Source organism: Podarcis erhardii (assembly GCF_964252035.2).
Source record: "Podarcis erhardii genome assembly, chromosome: 7".
In the NCBI taxonomy this organism is placed as follows: Eukaryota; Metazoa; Chordata; class Lepidosauria; order Squamata; family Lacertidae; genus Podarcis; species Podarcis erhardii.
Window position 1 is genome coordinate 26,541,201 of NC_138511.1, and position 13,102 is coordinate 26,554,302.

At 43.7% G+C, this 13,102-nt stretch overlaps 1 protein-coding gene across 2 annotated transcripts in view; it reads left to right on the plus strand.

Moving 5' to 3' along the window:
• Positions 1-11,813, plus strand: part of PRDM2 (PR/SET domain 2) — a 46,554-nt gene extending 34,741 nt beyond the window's left edge. For both annotated transcript variants that reach the window (XM_081870722.1, XM_081870723.1), the window contains 3 exons: positions 3,772-3,879; positions 5,343-9,756; positions 10,532-11,813. In XM_081870722.1, the coding sequence (XP_081726848.1) occupies positions 3,772-3,879; positions 5,343-9,756; positions 10,532-10,544 (4,535 nt within the window). In that variant the 3' untranslated portion in view covers positions 10,545-11,813. The remainder of the gene's footprint in view (positions 1-3,771; positions 3,880-5,342; positions 9,757-10,531) is intronic.
• The last annotated feature ends 1,289 nt before the right edge of the window (positions 11,814-13,102 follow it).

Below are 13,102 nucleotides of genomic sequence, written 5' to 3' on the forward strand. Positions count from 1 at the left end.
AGGTCCGGGAGAATAAAGATAACATAGTTTTTGCTAAAGAGGAGGGTGATAAACGTGTAGAAAATGCTGCATGGTTTGGAGAAAGGGTTTCTTCCTCATAATCCTAGGAACCTGAGGTCATCCGATGGAGCAGCTCTTATGCATGATGTGATATTATTAATTACAAGGAGAGGTCTAAATGCAGCTGCTGGAAGCCTGCAGTTAGGAGACTCTCAGCATAGCTCATGGTCCATTTTCCACAGTTCTTGGCCCTGTCACACTTTTCCAGAAGTTTGTAAACTACAGCGGCCTTCCTCCAGACTCTCTAAAGGTTGAAGTAGAAATAATCCAAATTCTGTTAAGTGTAAGTTGCCAAAGCGGAGTCCAGAATGTTCTGACTTGTGCAGCTTATTTCTTTTCTTAAAAATAATAATACAATATTTATATATATTTTAAAAATTACAACACTTTCCAAATTAAAATCAAATAACTTTGGACTCTCTCCCCGGTGGTTTCCTCAATTTTCCAATTAATGCTGAATAGTGTAATTATTCTATGCCTTATTTTCTCCACACTGTTTTCAGATATAAATTTTATTGCTGTTTTTATTCTAAAGCTACTTGCCTTTTAACATGTTCACATTTTTTTAAACAACCTGCAAACAATTTCCAATCCTCCTTAAGAAATTTCCCTTGTCTTGATCTCCTAATTTTGCTAGTTAAACTTGCCATTTCGGCAAATTCCATCAGTCTGACTTGTGCAGTTTCAACATTTTTATAGTATTGTTGCTTTCAGATCAGATACTTTGGAGAACCTTTTGAGTGCAGTATTTCAGGCTATCAGGGTCCAAAGGGGCATAATCCTAGAGAAATCGGGGAATATTTTTGGCTGGGAGAAAAAGATTTGGCAGGTCTCACATTACTTCTCTGCGAAACACAGAAAAGGCTTGTGCAAACCAGTTTGAAAAGTGATGGAAGTTGCTGAAGCAGTGGACACTGAAAAGCTTTGGACGTTTCCGTTTGCTCCTAGGACTCTGATCCAGTGGATCTAAAATTACATTTGCTCTCAAGTTGTCATCCTGGCTGTTTTTAGTAAGCGGGAGCAGCTGCACGCTGAATCGCCTCTTCCAGGGTAATTCCGTGTTAAGGTCATTCAGGTCTAATTCCAGAGCGAGTGTTTGCAGTTAGGAGTCTCATTAGGAGACTTTTAGGTGAGCCACTTATCTCTGGTATTGTTTCATTTCCAAGCCTATTTATTACTAGAATTTTTACCCAACTACTCCTCAAAGGAACTCCCGTTGCATGTGCCATTTCCCTTCCCACCCTTATTATAGCCTCACAACTGTCCTGCGAGGTAGGTCTATTCCAGGGGATGTGGAGAACCAGACGTTGTTGGAATCCAGCTCCCATCAGCCTCAGCCAACATGGCCAGTGGGCAGTGTAGATGGGTCCAATAACAAACTCAGCTCCACTCCCGGTCTTCACATTAGATTTCACTGCAGTGATTTGTTCGTGAGGCTATTACAGGCAAATCAAATATAGAAAGTTGGGAACGCAGACCAGCAGCAAAAGTACGGAGTGCAGAATGAATGGTGATGAAGGAAAGGCAGCAGCTCAGTGATCAGTACTATAAAGCAACTTAAGCCTATGAGAGAGCATCTCGGAGGAAGTTCGAAATGGGTTTGTGAGTGTCGTTGAGAAGAGAATCAGACTTCCCATCAGTAAACAGGGAGCAGAGTAGCAATTACGTGGAGTTAGTTGCATGCCCAGTATTAGCCCACATTTGACCTATGAGAAGTATACAGTCAGAAGGGAGAGAGATTATCAAACCTGCTTTTGGTGGCCGAGTCTCCAATTTGTTTTTTTTTTTGTTGTTGGTCATGGGTAGCGAAATAAAATTGTGCAGTGGACCACCAACCCTGTTCTTTCCAGATATGGGGAAAAGGTGAGCTAAGTTCCTCAACAGATCAGAAGGTCGGTGGTTCGAATCCCCGCGATGGGGTGAGCTCCCGTTGCTCGGTCCCTGCTCCTGCCAACCTAGCAGTTCAAAAGCATGTCAAAGTGCAAGTAGATAAATAGGTACCACTCCGACAGGAAGGTAAACGGCATTTCCGTGCGCTGCTCTGGTTCGCCAGAAGTGGCTTAATCATGCTGGCCACACGACCCGGAAGCTGTACACCAGCTCCCTCGGCCAATAAAGCAAGATGAGCGCCGCAACCCCAGAATCGGCCACAACTGGACCTAATGGCCAGGGGTCCCTTTACCTTTATTCCATAAAAGCAAAAACTGGGGAGATGATTTACCAAGGAAAGGGACCAAAAATAAGTGACTGTCCCTTGCAAACAGAAAGTGTGTATGTTGGTGAAATTTACATCGAGTTCATGCCATTAGCTGTGTTGCATCCTAAATTAGTCTTGAAAAATATGCAGTCATTTTTTTAAAAAAAGAAAAAAGATAGGTCAGAATTATAAACAGGCTTTTGTCTGTTGCTGATCTTGTTTCAGCTGAACGTGAAAAGATCTATAATAGGAAGGAGCTGAAATTGTAAGGGGAAAACCCCAATATTTTGCATTTCACCTGCACACAAAATTGTAAATCCTTACAATAGTTCTGTAAGGTGGGTGATGGTTATTTCCCCCTCTTTTTCCCATGTTAGACACTACAAACGTCTGTGCATGCTGGGATCCATGCGTGGCCTGCTGTTGTGCTCCACTTATACTATGCTGTAACAGTGTTTTTTTCTTTTACGCAGTGTTTTATTGGTGTGTGTGTGTGTGTGTGTGTGTGTGTGTGTGTGTGTTAAGCAATATCTCCAGAAGTTTGGAAACCAATTTGGTCAGCCTAAACATACAATTTATATGGGGTACTTAGCACCATATCTCCTTAAACAAAATTTATAGTAGTAATAGTACTAGGTGATGGAGGTGCAACCATCATGGCTGACTTTTTAAACAAGTATTGAGGGTTCCCACAGACCAATGATTTTGGGGGACATTTGTTAAGTTAACCTATTGATCCTTAATTCGATCTCATGCTGTGCCCTAGTTATTTTGTTACCGTATTTATTGTATTTTAAGTTTCAAATGCTTTATTGTTCATTTTCCATATATATACAACACATAATTTTCTTCATTTCAATCAGTCCTATAAGAATGTCTACGTTCACAAAAATTGCATACAAATTCAATTATGTGTTTTATACACAAACCTATGACTTCCCATCCTCTCCATATTTCTTTTATAATAAGCATCTTACTTTAATTTATCATTATTATTTTGTAAAAATTCTCTTTTCTATTTCTATTTCATTTTCTTTCATATACATTATTTACAGAAGTCATTCAAAGGCAACTACTGTGCTTAGATTACAACTACTTTTCAAATAAATTTTGAAATTATTCCATTCTAAAATGAACTCTTATCCGGGCTTGTCTCTGATTATTATTTTTTTTGAAAGAGAGGCTAATTCCACATATTCTGTCACTTTGAGTAACCATTCAGCTCTGGAAGGAAGTTTGTCATTTTTCCAATATGGAAAGATGGATGTATTTATTGTATTGTGAATTTGAGCTGATGGTTTTGGTTTTGTGCTGTGGTGGTTTTGGTCCCCCCCTCCCTTTTCTTCTCCTGTACTTTTATTTTTTTTATGAAATGTGCAGTGAAAAGAGAGAGAGAGATAAACACTGCCTCTCAATTGTTTTTGGAGATGTTGCCTTTAAAAGAAGTCAAAGCAATGAAAACAAATTGTCACGTCTTTTTTCTTTTCTTCTCCACCCTCTTTGTTTTTTTAAAGGGAAGAAAAAATCCCAGGAGGCTAAAAACAAAGGAAAGAAAGCAACCGATAAAAAGCAGAAAAGTGTTTTGGATTTAACTTCTGCCGACATGAAGGAGCCTAAGGAAGGTAAGAGTGCGTCTGTATGTGTGCACATAAAAATGAGAGAAGGTGCTTCCAGATTATCTGTTTATTAAGCATTCATTCCAATTTGCTTGTAGGGAGGTTAGATAACTGTTGCATCAAAGCCACATATTATTTCACACTTTCCAGGTCATTTTTCCTCAAAAAGTCCAACCTTTAGGGGAAGTGGGGTTTGTTGCACAAGAGTTCCAAAGCAACTTTAATGATGCAGCCTGAATTTGCTGGTATTGAATCGTACTGAAAAATACCAAAAGCCTGGAAGCACCCAGAGTTAATTTCAGTCCCTCCTTCTAATAGCAATCCTCTTGTGATTGCCACTAAGATTGTAGCCAAGGGGGGGGCATTTAGAATCAGTAAAGGTAAAGGACCCCTGGACAGTTAAGTCCAGTCAAAGGCGATTATGGGGTTGTGGCGCTCATCTCGCTTTCAGGCCAAGGGAGCCAGCGTTTGTCCACAGACAGCTTTCTGGGTCATGTGGCCAGCATGATTAAACCGCTTCTGGCGCAACGGAACACCATGATGGAAACCAGAGCGCACGGAAACGCCATTTATCTTCCTGCTACAGCAGTACCTATTTATCTACTTGCACTGGCATGCTTTTGAACTGCTAGGTTGGCAGGAGCTGGGACAGAGCAACGGGAGCTCACCCTGTCACGAGGATTCGAACCGCCAACCTTCTGATCGGCAAGCCCAAGCACCACAGAAAACAAAAATCTCTGAAATTCTAAAGGGGCAGGAACAAAACAGCTTAATAAGGACTGAGCCTACTCAGTAAACACATCATGGCTGATAAAATCTAGCAGTAGCGGATTGGCTGGCTTGATCCAGGGAGTCATTAGTACCTTGTTACAGGAGGGAGTTATTTCCTTGAAAGAGATGGTGGTAAGCCCCTCCCCCAAGGACACATTAAACAGAAAGAACCTAAAGGAGCAACTTCCCCAGTATCAACCATCTTTGGCCCTACAATCAGCAGGGGAGGCCCTTTTGATTGTTCCACCTCTGGCTGCTGCCCATGGCAGGGCCTTCTCATTGGGGTTCCCCATTGGTGGAATGCCCTCCCTGTTGAGGTGTGTCTGTCTCCCTTGTTTCTGACTTTCAGGGAAAATCTGAAAACACATTGGGTTCATAATTCTTTTTTTAAAAATATTATTATTATTTATTTATTTATTTATTTATTTATTTATTTAGTGTTGTTTTAAAGTTTGATGTTTGCCACACTCTGCTCTGTTGGGAGAAGGGGACATGATAGAAATTTGATAAATAATAGTAATAGATAATAATAGTAGTGAGTGTGGCACTTGGGCTGAAAAAAATTCCCTGCCTGTTTTATAAGATGGAACCTATTTTAAAGCCAGACTTGAAAGTCAAAGGAGAAAATAAATTGGAAATGCATTTGGAAAGTTTCTATGCATTTTAATTCCTCCTCCCCAATTTTTTTCCTTTTATAGGCCATAAACAGGAGGATGAAACTCCCTCTGTTTCAGCAGTGCTGTCCCTGGAACAGACAGCTGTGATCCAGGAGATGGTAAATCAAGACACACTTCCAAACTTGGTTATCCCCAGTCCGGTCAGTGGGCCCCATCCGGTGCCTGAAGATAAACCGGAAGCAGTAACGTGTGGTTCAAATGTTTTAGAGGAGGAGCCAGAAGAGGATGGGGAGGACCCTGAGGAGGATACAGGGGGGGAGGAAGAAGAGGAGGAGGAGGAGGAGGACGAAGAGGATGAACCTGAGGAGGAAGAGGAAGATGTCAGCTTCCCTAAAGGAAGTCCTGACATGGAACCCATGCCCATATGTGAAGACAAGCTGGAATCTGTGGAAGAGCAGAGCAGCATATCTGAAGACTCGCCAGAAAGCTCCCCCAAGAAAAAGGCTGTGGCAAAATTCCCCAAAGCGAGAGATGAATCTAACGGGAATATCCACGGTACGTTCATGTTTCCATGTCAGCATTGTGAAAGGAAATTTACCACAAAGCAGGGTCTCGAACGCCATATGCATATCCACATTTCGGCAATCAGTCACGCTTTCAAATGCCGCTATTGCGGCAAAGCTTTTGGCACCCAGATTAACCGGCGGAGGCACGAGCGGCGCCATGAGGCCGGACCGAAAAGGAAGCCCTTCCCAGTGCTGGCTTCGGCCCAGCTGTCGGAAGGCAGCGCCAAGAACCAAACAATTCCTGAAGATGGTATTAAAGATGAAACGAACAGCAGGCAGGACTTAGTTGCTGCGGAGACTGAGAAAGTTTCTCTCGAAATGCCAAATCCTGTTCTCTTTGAAGAGAGCAAGGGACCCAAAGAACTGCACCCGTGCAAATATTGCAGGAAGGTTTTTGGCACCCACACCAATATGCGAAGGCACCAGCGAAGGGTCCATGAGCGCCATCTCATCCCTAAAGGTGTCAGGAGAAAACCTGAGGAGCCCCAGTTTCCAGCAGAGAAAACCCAGCAGTCCTCAAATGTGTACGTAGCAAGCACAGACCTCGAAGAGGAGGGAGAAGCAGATGATGTGTACATTATGGATGTTTCCAGCAATATATCTGAAAATCTCAATTATTACATTGATGGTAAGATACAGTCCAACAGTAGCACAAGCAATTGCGAAGTGATAGAGGTGGAATCCAGCTCGACAGAACTGTATGGAATAAACTGTTTACTTAGTCCAGTGACTGTGGAAATATCCCCAAGTGTAAAGGCTACATCAGTGCACCTAACTGACGTACCGAAAGAGTCACCAGTCAGCGCAAGCGCCGAACCCAAAAAGAGGAGGACCGCAAGTCCTCCTCTTCTGCCTAAGATAAAAACCGAAATGGATCCAGAACCAATCACATCATTGTGTTCCTTGACTATTCCTCTTACTATATCAGCAGCCGATAACTTGCCTTTCCCCAAAGAGAAAAATATTTATTTATCATCAAAGCTGAAACAGCTTCTCCAGACACAGGATGGGAGTAAGGTAGCACCGTCTCCCCCATCATCATCATCATCATCGTCCTCAACTGAAATCCCCAAACTGGGACTCACAGCTACATCTTCGCCTCTTCTGCCCGCCGCCTCCAGCAGGTTCAAACGAAGGACCAGTTCCCCTCCCAGTTCACCGCAACACAGCCCAGCTCTACGAGACTTTGGCAAAGCAGGTGAGGCGAAACCTGTTTGGAATGACGCGACTCTGGGCTCAAAGATTGCCAAGCTAGAGAGTCATAGCAATTCTCCTGTATGGAGTTTGTCTGGGAGAGAAGAAAAAGAGACAATGAGCCCTCTTTGCTTGGAAGAGTATAAAGTATCAAAGGACTGGACGCCAAGTCCTCCATTTGGCAATGTGTGCAACCAGCAGCCTTTGGACTTATCCAGTAGCATGAAGCAAAGGTCCAACTGCAAGAACAGGACTCAGGCTCCCTGGGAATCGGTGTTAGATCTCAGTGTCCATAAAAAGGCATGCAGTGACACTGAAGCCAAGGAAAGTAACTCAGCGCCGCCAGCATGTAGTGGTGTCAAGAAGAAGCCAACCACATCCATGCTGCAGAAGGTGCTTATGAATGAATATAATGGGACTGATTCATCGTCTGAAAACCCTGCAGCTGAAACGAACCCAAGCCTGGGTGCCTGCAAAACAGAAGAGCATCCAGAGCCAGAGTCCAGGGCTAGCCTCCCTGTTCCAGTGGTCGAGTCAGATTCCCTGTGCCCTTCTCCTGAGACACCTTTACCGCCATCATCTACTGCATCTTCAAGTCAGGTGCCGCCTCTCCTGACTCCAAACTCTCCTTCCCCTCCACCTTGCCCTCCTATGTTAAAGGTTCCCACTCCACCACCACCTCTCCTGCCTACCGTTCCCTCTCCGCTCCCAGAGGAGCCCACAAGCATCACTCCAAGTTCATGTCCTTCTCCCTTATCAAATACCACTGCTCAGTCCCCTCTTCCAATCCTTTCCCCTACGGTCTCAACGTCTCCTGTTCCTTCAGTAGGACCTCTTAGTTGTCCTTCCCCTGGACCTCCCAACCTCTCTTCCTCCTCCTCCTCCTTTTCTTCCTCCTCTTCTTCGCTACTGTCATCCTCATCTCCTTCTCCACCTCCACTCTCAGTAGTCTCTTCTGTCCTTTCCCCTGGCGATAACCTAGAAAACTCAGTCCCTATTATCTCTTTTAAGCAAGAAGAGGTGGAGAGTGAGTGTCAAAAGCCAAGGGAAGACCCACACAGTTCCAGCAAAGCTAATACCATCCAGGAGACGTTTAATAAGAGCTTTGTGTGCAATGTTTGTCAGTCCCCTTTTCTTTCCATTAAAGATCTCACCAAACATTCATCTGTTCATGCTGAAGAATGGCCCTTCAAATGTGAGTTCTGTGTCCAACTCTTCCGAGAGAAAACGGATTTGTCAGAACACCGCTTCTTGCTCCATGGCGTTGAGAACATCTTTGTGTGCTCCGTCTGCAAGAAAGAATTTGCTTTTCTATGCAATTTGCAGCAGCACCAGCGGGACCTCCACCCAGACAAAGAGTGCACACACCACGAGTTTGAAAGCGGGACTCTCCGGCCGCAGAATTTCACAGATCCCAGTAAGGCTAAGACTGAACACATGCAGCTCCTGCCTGAAGACTCCTCCGAACCTTCTAAGGAGGAAGAAGAAGAGGAAGAGCTGAATGACTCCTCTGAAGAGCTTTATACAACTATCAAAATAATGGCTTCTGGAGTCAAGTCAAAAGATCCAGATGTCCGCATGGGCCTCAATCAGCACTACCCAAGTTTTAAGCCCCCTCCATTCCAGTATCACCACCGCAATCCTAACGGGATTGGAGCCACTGCCACAAATTTCACAACCCACAATATCCCACAGACCTTCACCACTGCCATTCGCTGCACAAAGTGTGGGAAGAGTGTAGACAACATGCCTGAATTGCACAAGCACATCTTGGCTTGTGCTTCTGCCAGCGACAAAAAACGGTATACACCGAAGAAGAACCCCGTGCCGTTAAAACAGACCGTTCGCCCTAAAAATGGTGTCATCCTCCCCAGCCCCACGAGCAACGCGTTCAGGCGCATGGGCCAGCCTAAGAGGCTCAACTTTAGCGTCGAGGTGGGCCGGATGTCCTCTAACAAGCTCAAAATCAGTGCATTAAAGAAGAAAAACCAGCTTGTCCAGAAAGCCATTTTGCAAAAGAAGAAATCTCAGCAGAAGGCAGAGTTGAGGAACAGCACAGCGGAGCCCAGCACTCACATCTGCCCTTATTGCAACCGGGAATTCACCTACATTGGGAGTCTGAACAAGCATGCTTCCTACAGCTGTCCCAAAAAGCCTATTTCCCCTTCCTCTAAGAAGAACTCTAAAAAGAAAAGTGGGGCATCCTCTTCCAGTGGTGATAAAGCTAGCAATCGGCGGCGGACAGCAGACGCCGAGATCAAAATGCAAAGCACGCAGGCTCACCTAGGCAAGACGCGAGCCCGGAGCTCTGGACCCCTGCCACTGCAGCTGCCATCTGCGTCCTTCAAACTGAAACAAAACATCAAATTTGTGCCACCCGTTAAATCGAAAAAGCCGAGCAGCTTGTCAGCAGGAAGGAACGCCAGCCCCGTAAGGATGTCCAAGATGATTCCAGGAGAGGGCAAGAAAGTGAAAGGGGTGGCCAAGAGCAGCTCCCCTGGGCTCTCGAGCAAAGCGTCCCGCAAGTTGCACGTCAGGATACAGAGGAGCAAAGTGGCCTTGGCCAGCAAGTCAGCTGTGGCAAACAAGAAAAAGGCGGACAGATTCAGCATGAAGTCGAGAGAGAGGGTTGGCGGCCCTGTCACCCGGAGTGTGCAGCAGGCAAGCAGCTCTGATGCCCCAGAGAGCAGCAAGAGGGAAGAAACCAGCACACGGCAAGAGCTGAAAGATTTCAGGTGAGTTTCTCTGCTGTGTCAGATCTTGCTGTTGTCAAGCACACTTGAGATGGCGTAAACCCCGCTGAATCCAGTGGCGCTTTAAGAAATGCTCTAGATTGCACTATGAAGCAGTCCCTTCAGGCTTTAAAACAGTGTTGGAGACCTCTAGCCCTCTGGCTGTTGTTGGGTTCCAGTTCCCATCAGCTCCAGCCAGTGGGGCCAGGGATTATGGGAGTTGTAGTCTCTAGCAACAGATGAGCTTGATAGTACTGCAACGTGCTTCACATGGAGCTGGTGCTTTGAAATGCTTTTAGGGAAACTGGCTTGTTATGGGACATAGAATCATAGAATTGTAGTGTTGGAAAGGGACCCTGAGGATCATCTAGTTTAACCCCCTGCAAACTATGCTGCTGTCCCAAACAAGGATCAAACTTGTAACCTTGGTGTTATCAGCACCACCAGCTGGTTAGAGCGTGGTGTTCTAACTAACACTAACCCCAAACTCTGCCCCTGCCACAGAATTCAGCCAAGAGATTACCCGAGATATTTATCTAGCAGATTGAGAAGTAAGAATACACTTTCAACAAGCTAACCACACAAATTTGCTTTCCTACATGACTTTTTAAAGTAGTTTCCAATGATCCTATTTCTCCTTCCATCACCACCACCTATGTGGGATTTCTTAACTTTGTCACATGTCAGAGCTAGCTAGTTAAATATATATATATATATCCTTCCTCTCCTGTTCCATTTTGTTAATCTTCCTTTCTCCCCACTGTTTCTTGCCACATAGGAACCTCCTGTGACACAACGAAACAGACAACCACAAAGAATCTCTGAATTGTAAATGAAATTTCCTTACCGAAGAGGTTGCATGCTCATCTTAAGAGAGGGACGACTGTGGAGGCCCCAATTCTCCAAGCTTGAAAGTCCAACCTGAGACAACTTTGACCCCCAAAGGGTAGACGATTGGCTTGCCAGCGTGCTCACACCGGGGTTGAGAATCGGTATGCACCAATTAGGCTCAAGGAATTATCAGCTGCGAGGAAAGCAGTAGGGTGCATGGTTCTTCCTTGTCCCCCCCAGCTTCGGTTTCATTTCAAAAAAGGACATGGATCGAACTGAACTGGAGTCAGTCCTGCCACAGAGTCCATAGCTCATGCTTCTACTTCGCTTTTTATCCGATGGAAAAGCATGGAAAAATAAAGGTCGATAATAAGAGATGGTGCCGCCAAAACTTATGCAAAGCCAGGTCCTCACCAGAAGTTCCCCATATATTCAGGGATGACAAAACGTTAACTGCACTCAAAATCCTTTTTGCTTGCACGTCGAGTATCTCAAAGCCTTTGTTTTATATCAGCCAGGATGAAAAAACTTAACGGGGAGAAGGGAGATGCCTTTCCCCTCCTTCTTGGCACCTGCACTCACTTTCCAAGACTTTTCTTTTGTTTCTGAACGGGTGGGCACAGATTTGGACATTGATGTTGCTTTCACCAGTCTTCTTTATACATGGGAAGAGGAAAGGAGAGGTATCTCTAGAAGGGGCGGAAGGAAGGTTTTGCCTGTCAAGCCCTACTGGCATCCATAGCTGAAATCTCGTCCAACGTGGAAGTCACCCAGTTTTATCGTGAATGACTTGTTCGCCATACAAAACTGTATAGCACAACTAAATACACAATTGGCTGACTTATCTGTATCTAATAACAAGAGCTACAAATTTTTCCTAGTTGTAAATCAAGATTATTATTATTAATTTCCTGGAAATATAGTTTTGTTTTGTTTTTGTTTTTTTCACAACTGGGGGGGAGGGGAGCAGTTAGCTTTGTTTGTGCACCCCGTTTGTTTGTTTGTTTTAAAAAAATCTTATTTGTTCTTGACTTCAAAAGTAATCTACCTCTTAAAATTTGTAGTTTTAATATTGTTTGGTGAAGTTGTGCCACTTTAACGCTTTCTCTTTCACTATCATTCCCTTTTTTTGTTGTTACAATTTTTTCCATTTTATGGGGACTTCTGCATCAAACTATTGTATAAAGAATTTGTAGCAAGTTTGGAAAAAAATAAAATATTTAAAATTATTTAAATTCTTTTTTGGACACTTCAGCTGTATTATATGTGATTTATATTTTACATTAATTTTGTTGCAGAGGGAGGAAAGGGTGTTGTTAATCTGGAGACTGTTCCTGTATTAAAGCTTGCTGTTCTGTAGGGGTTTTTTCACTTTTTTTTTTTTTTGCTTTTGTTTTTTTGAAGAGAGATATAAAGGCTATTCTAATGAAAACATTAAAATTTCCAATTTGCCATACAAGAAAAGGGAGGTTGTCATTGCTTTTAAACATGGCATCTTTGGAGATATTTAAAATACTTATATTTAAAAGAGAGAACTTTCCAAATGGAATTGAACTCTGTTGCTGTAGCTATTCCATATGTTGTTGGAGTATGCTTTCTTACTAACCCTTCACCATAAGGTCCCGGGATGGGTTGCAATAATATAATTTGTATTAATTTGCAAACAATTTAATTTCAGCGTAACTTAGGGACTGCCTCAACCCTTCTATCCTGAGTTGATGAGTGAGATCATTTGCAAAGGTGCTTCTGCCTGTTCCCCGAGTTGGTGAGGCTCATTTGACAACAAGAAACCAAGCTTTTAGTATCATTGGCCCAGTATTGTGGAATACTCTGCTGTGGCAGCAGAGATTCATCGAACGCTTTCTATTTCAACTTTCAGACGTCTGCTGAAAACTCATCTATTCCATTAGGCTTGTATGCAGGCAATTAAGAATACACATCTTTCCACAACGGTTGGCTGATTTTAACTTTTTCACGTGGTTTATACTTTTTGGTATTATTGTAAAATGCTCTGATTTTTTTTTTATGAATAACGGCATATAAATATTTTTTTATAAATAAAAGAAATGGAAATAACTGTGTAGTAATAAAAAAAATGAATGAAATGGTGACAATTCTAAAAACAAGTGAGACCGTTATGAATAATGGAGGTCGCCGAAAGAGGTGGGTCCCGCAAAGCAAAATATATTCAGCATTGAAAGCCCAGATAAAGGGGTGTACTTTCAGCATACAGCAGAAGACACGTAACAAAAAGGACTCAATGTGTCAATGTGGGGAGGGCTCCATAGGGAAGGAGCAGCCACAGAAAAAGTCCTCTTCCAAGCCAGAGGTCCCAGCCATGGCCGTTTGGGAATTATTGGCATCCATCTGTCTCAAAAGAATGGAATACAACTCGGCGGGGGGGAGTGAAGTCAAACTGCTGTGTTAGCAGCACCAAAGTGACCTCCCCAGGGTGCAAGTATTGGAGGTTACTGCCCACACACTTCCATTGGGCTTTTCTGCTTGTGTGGTGGCACCT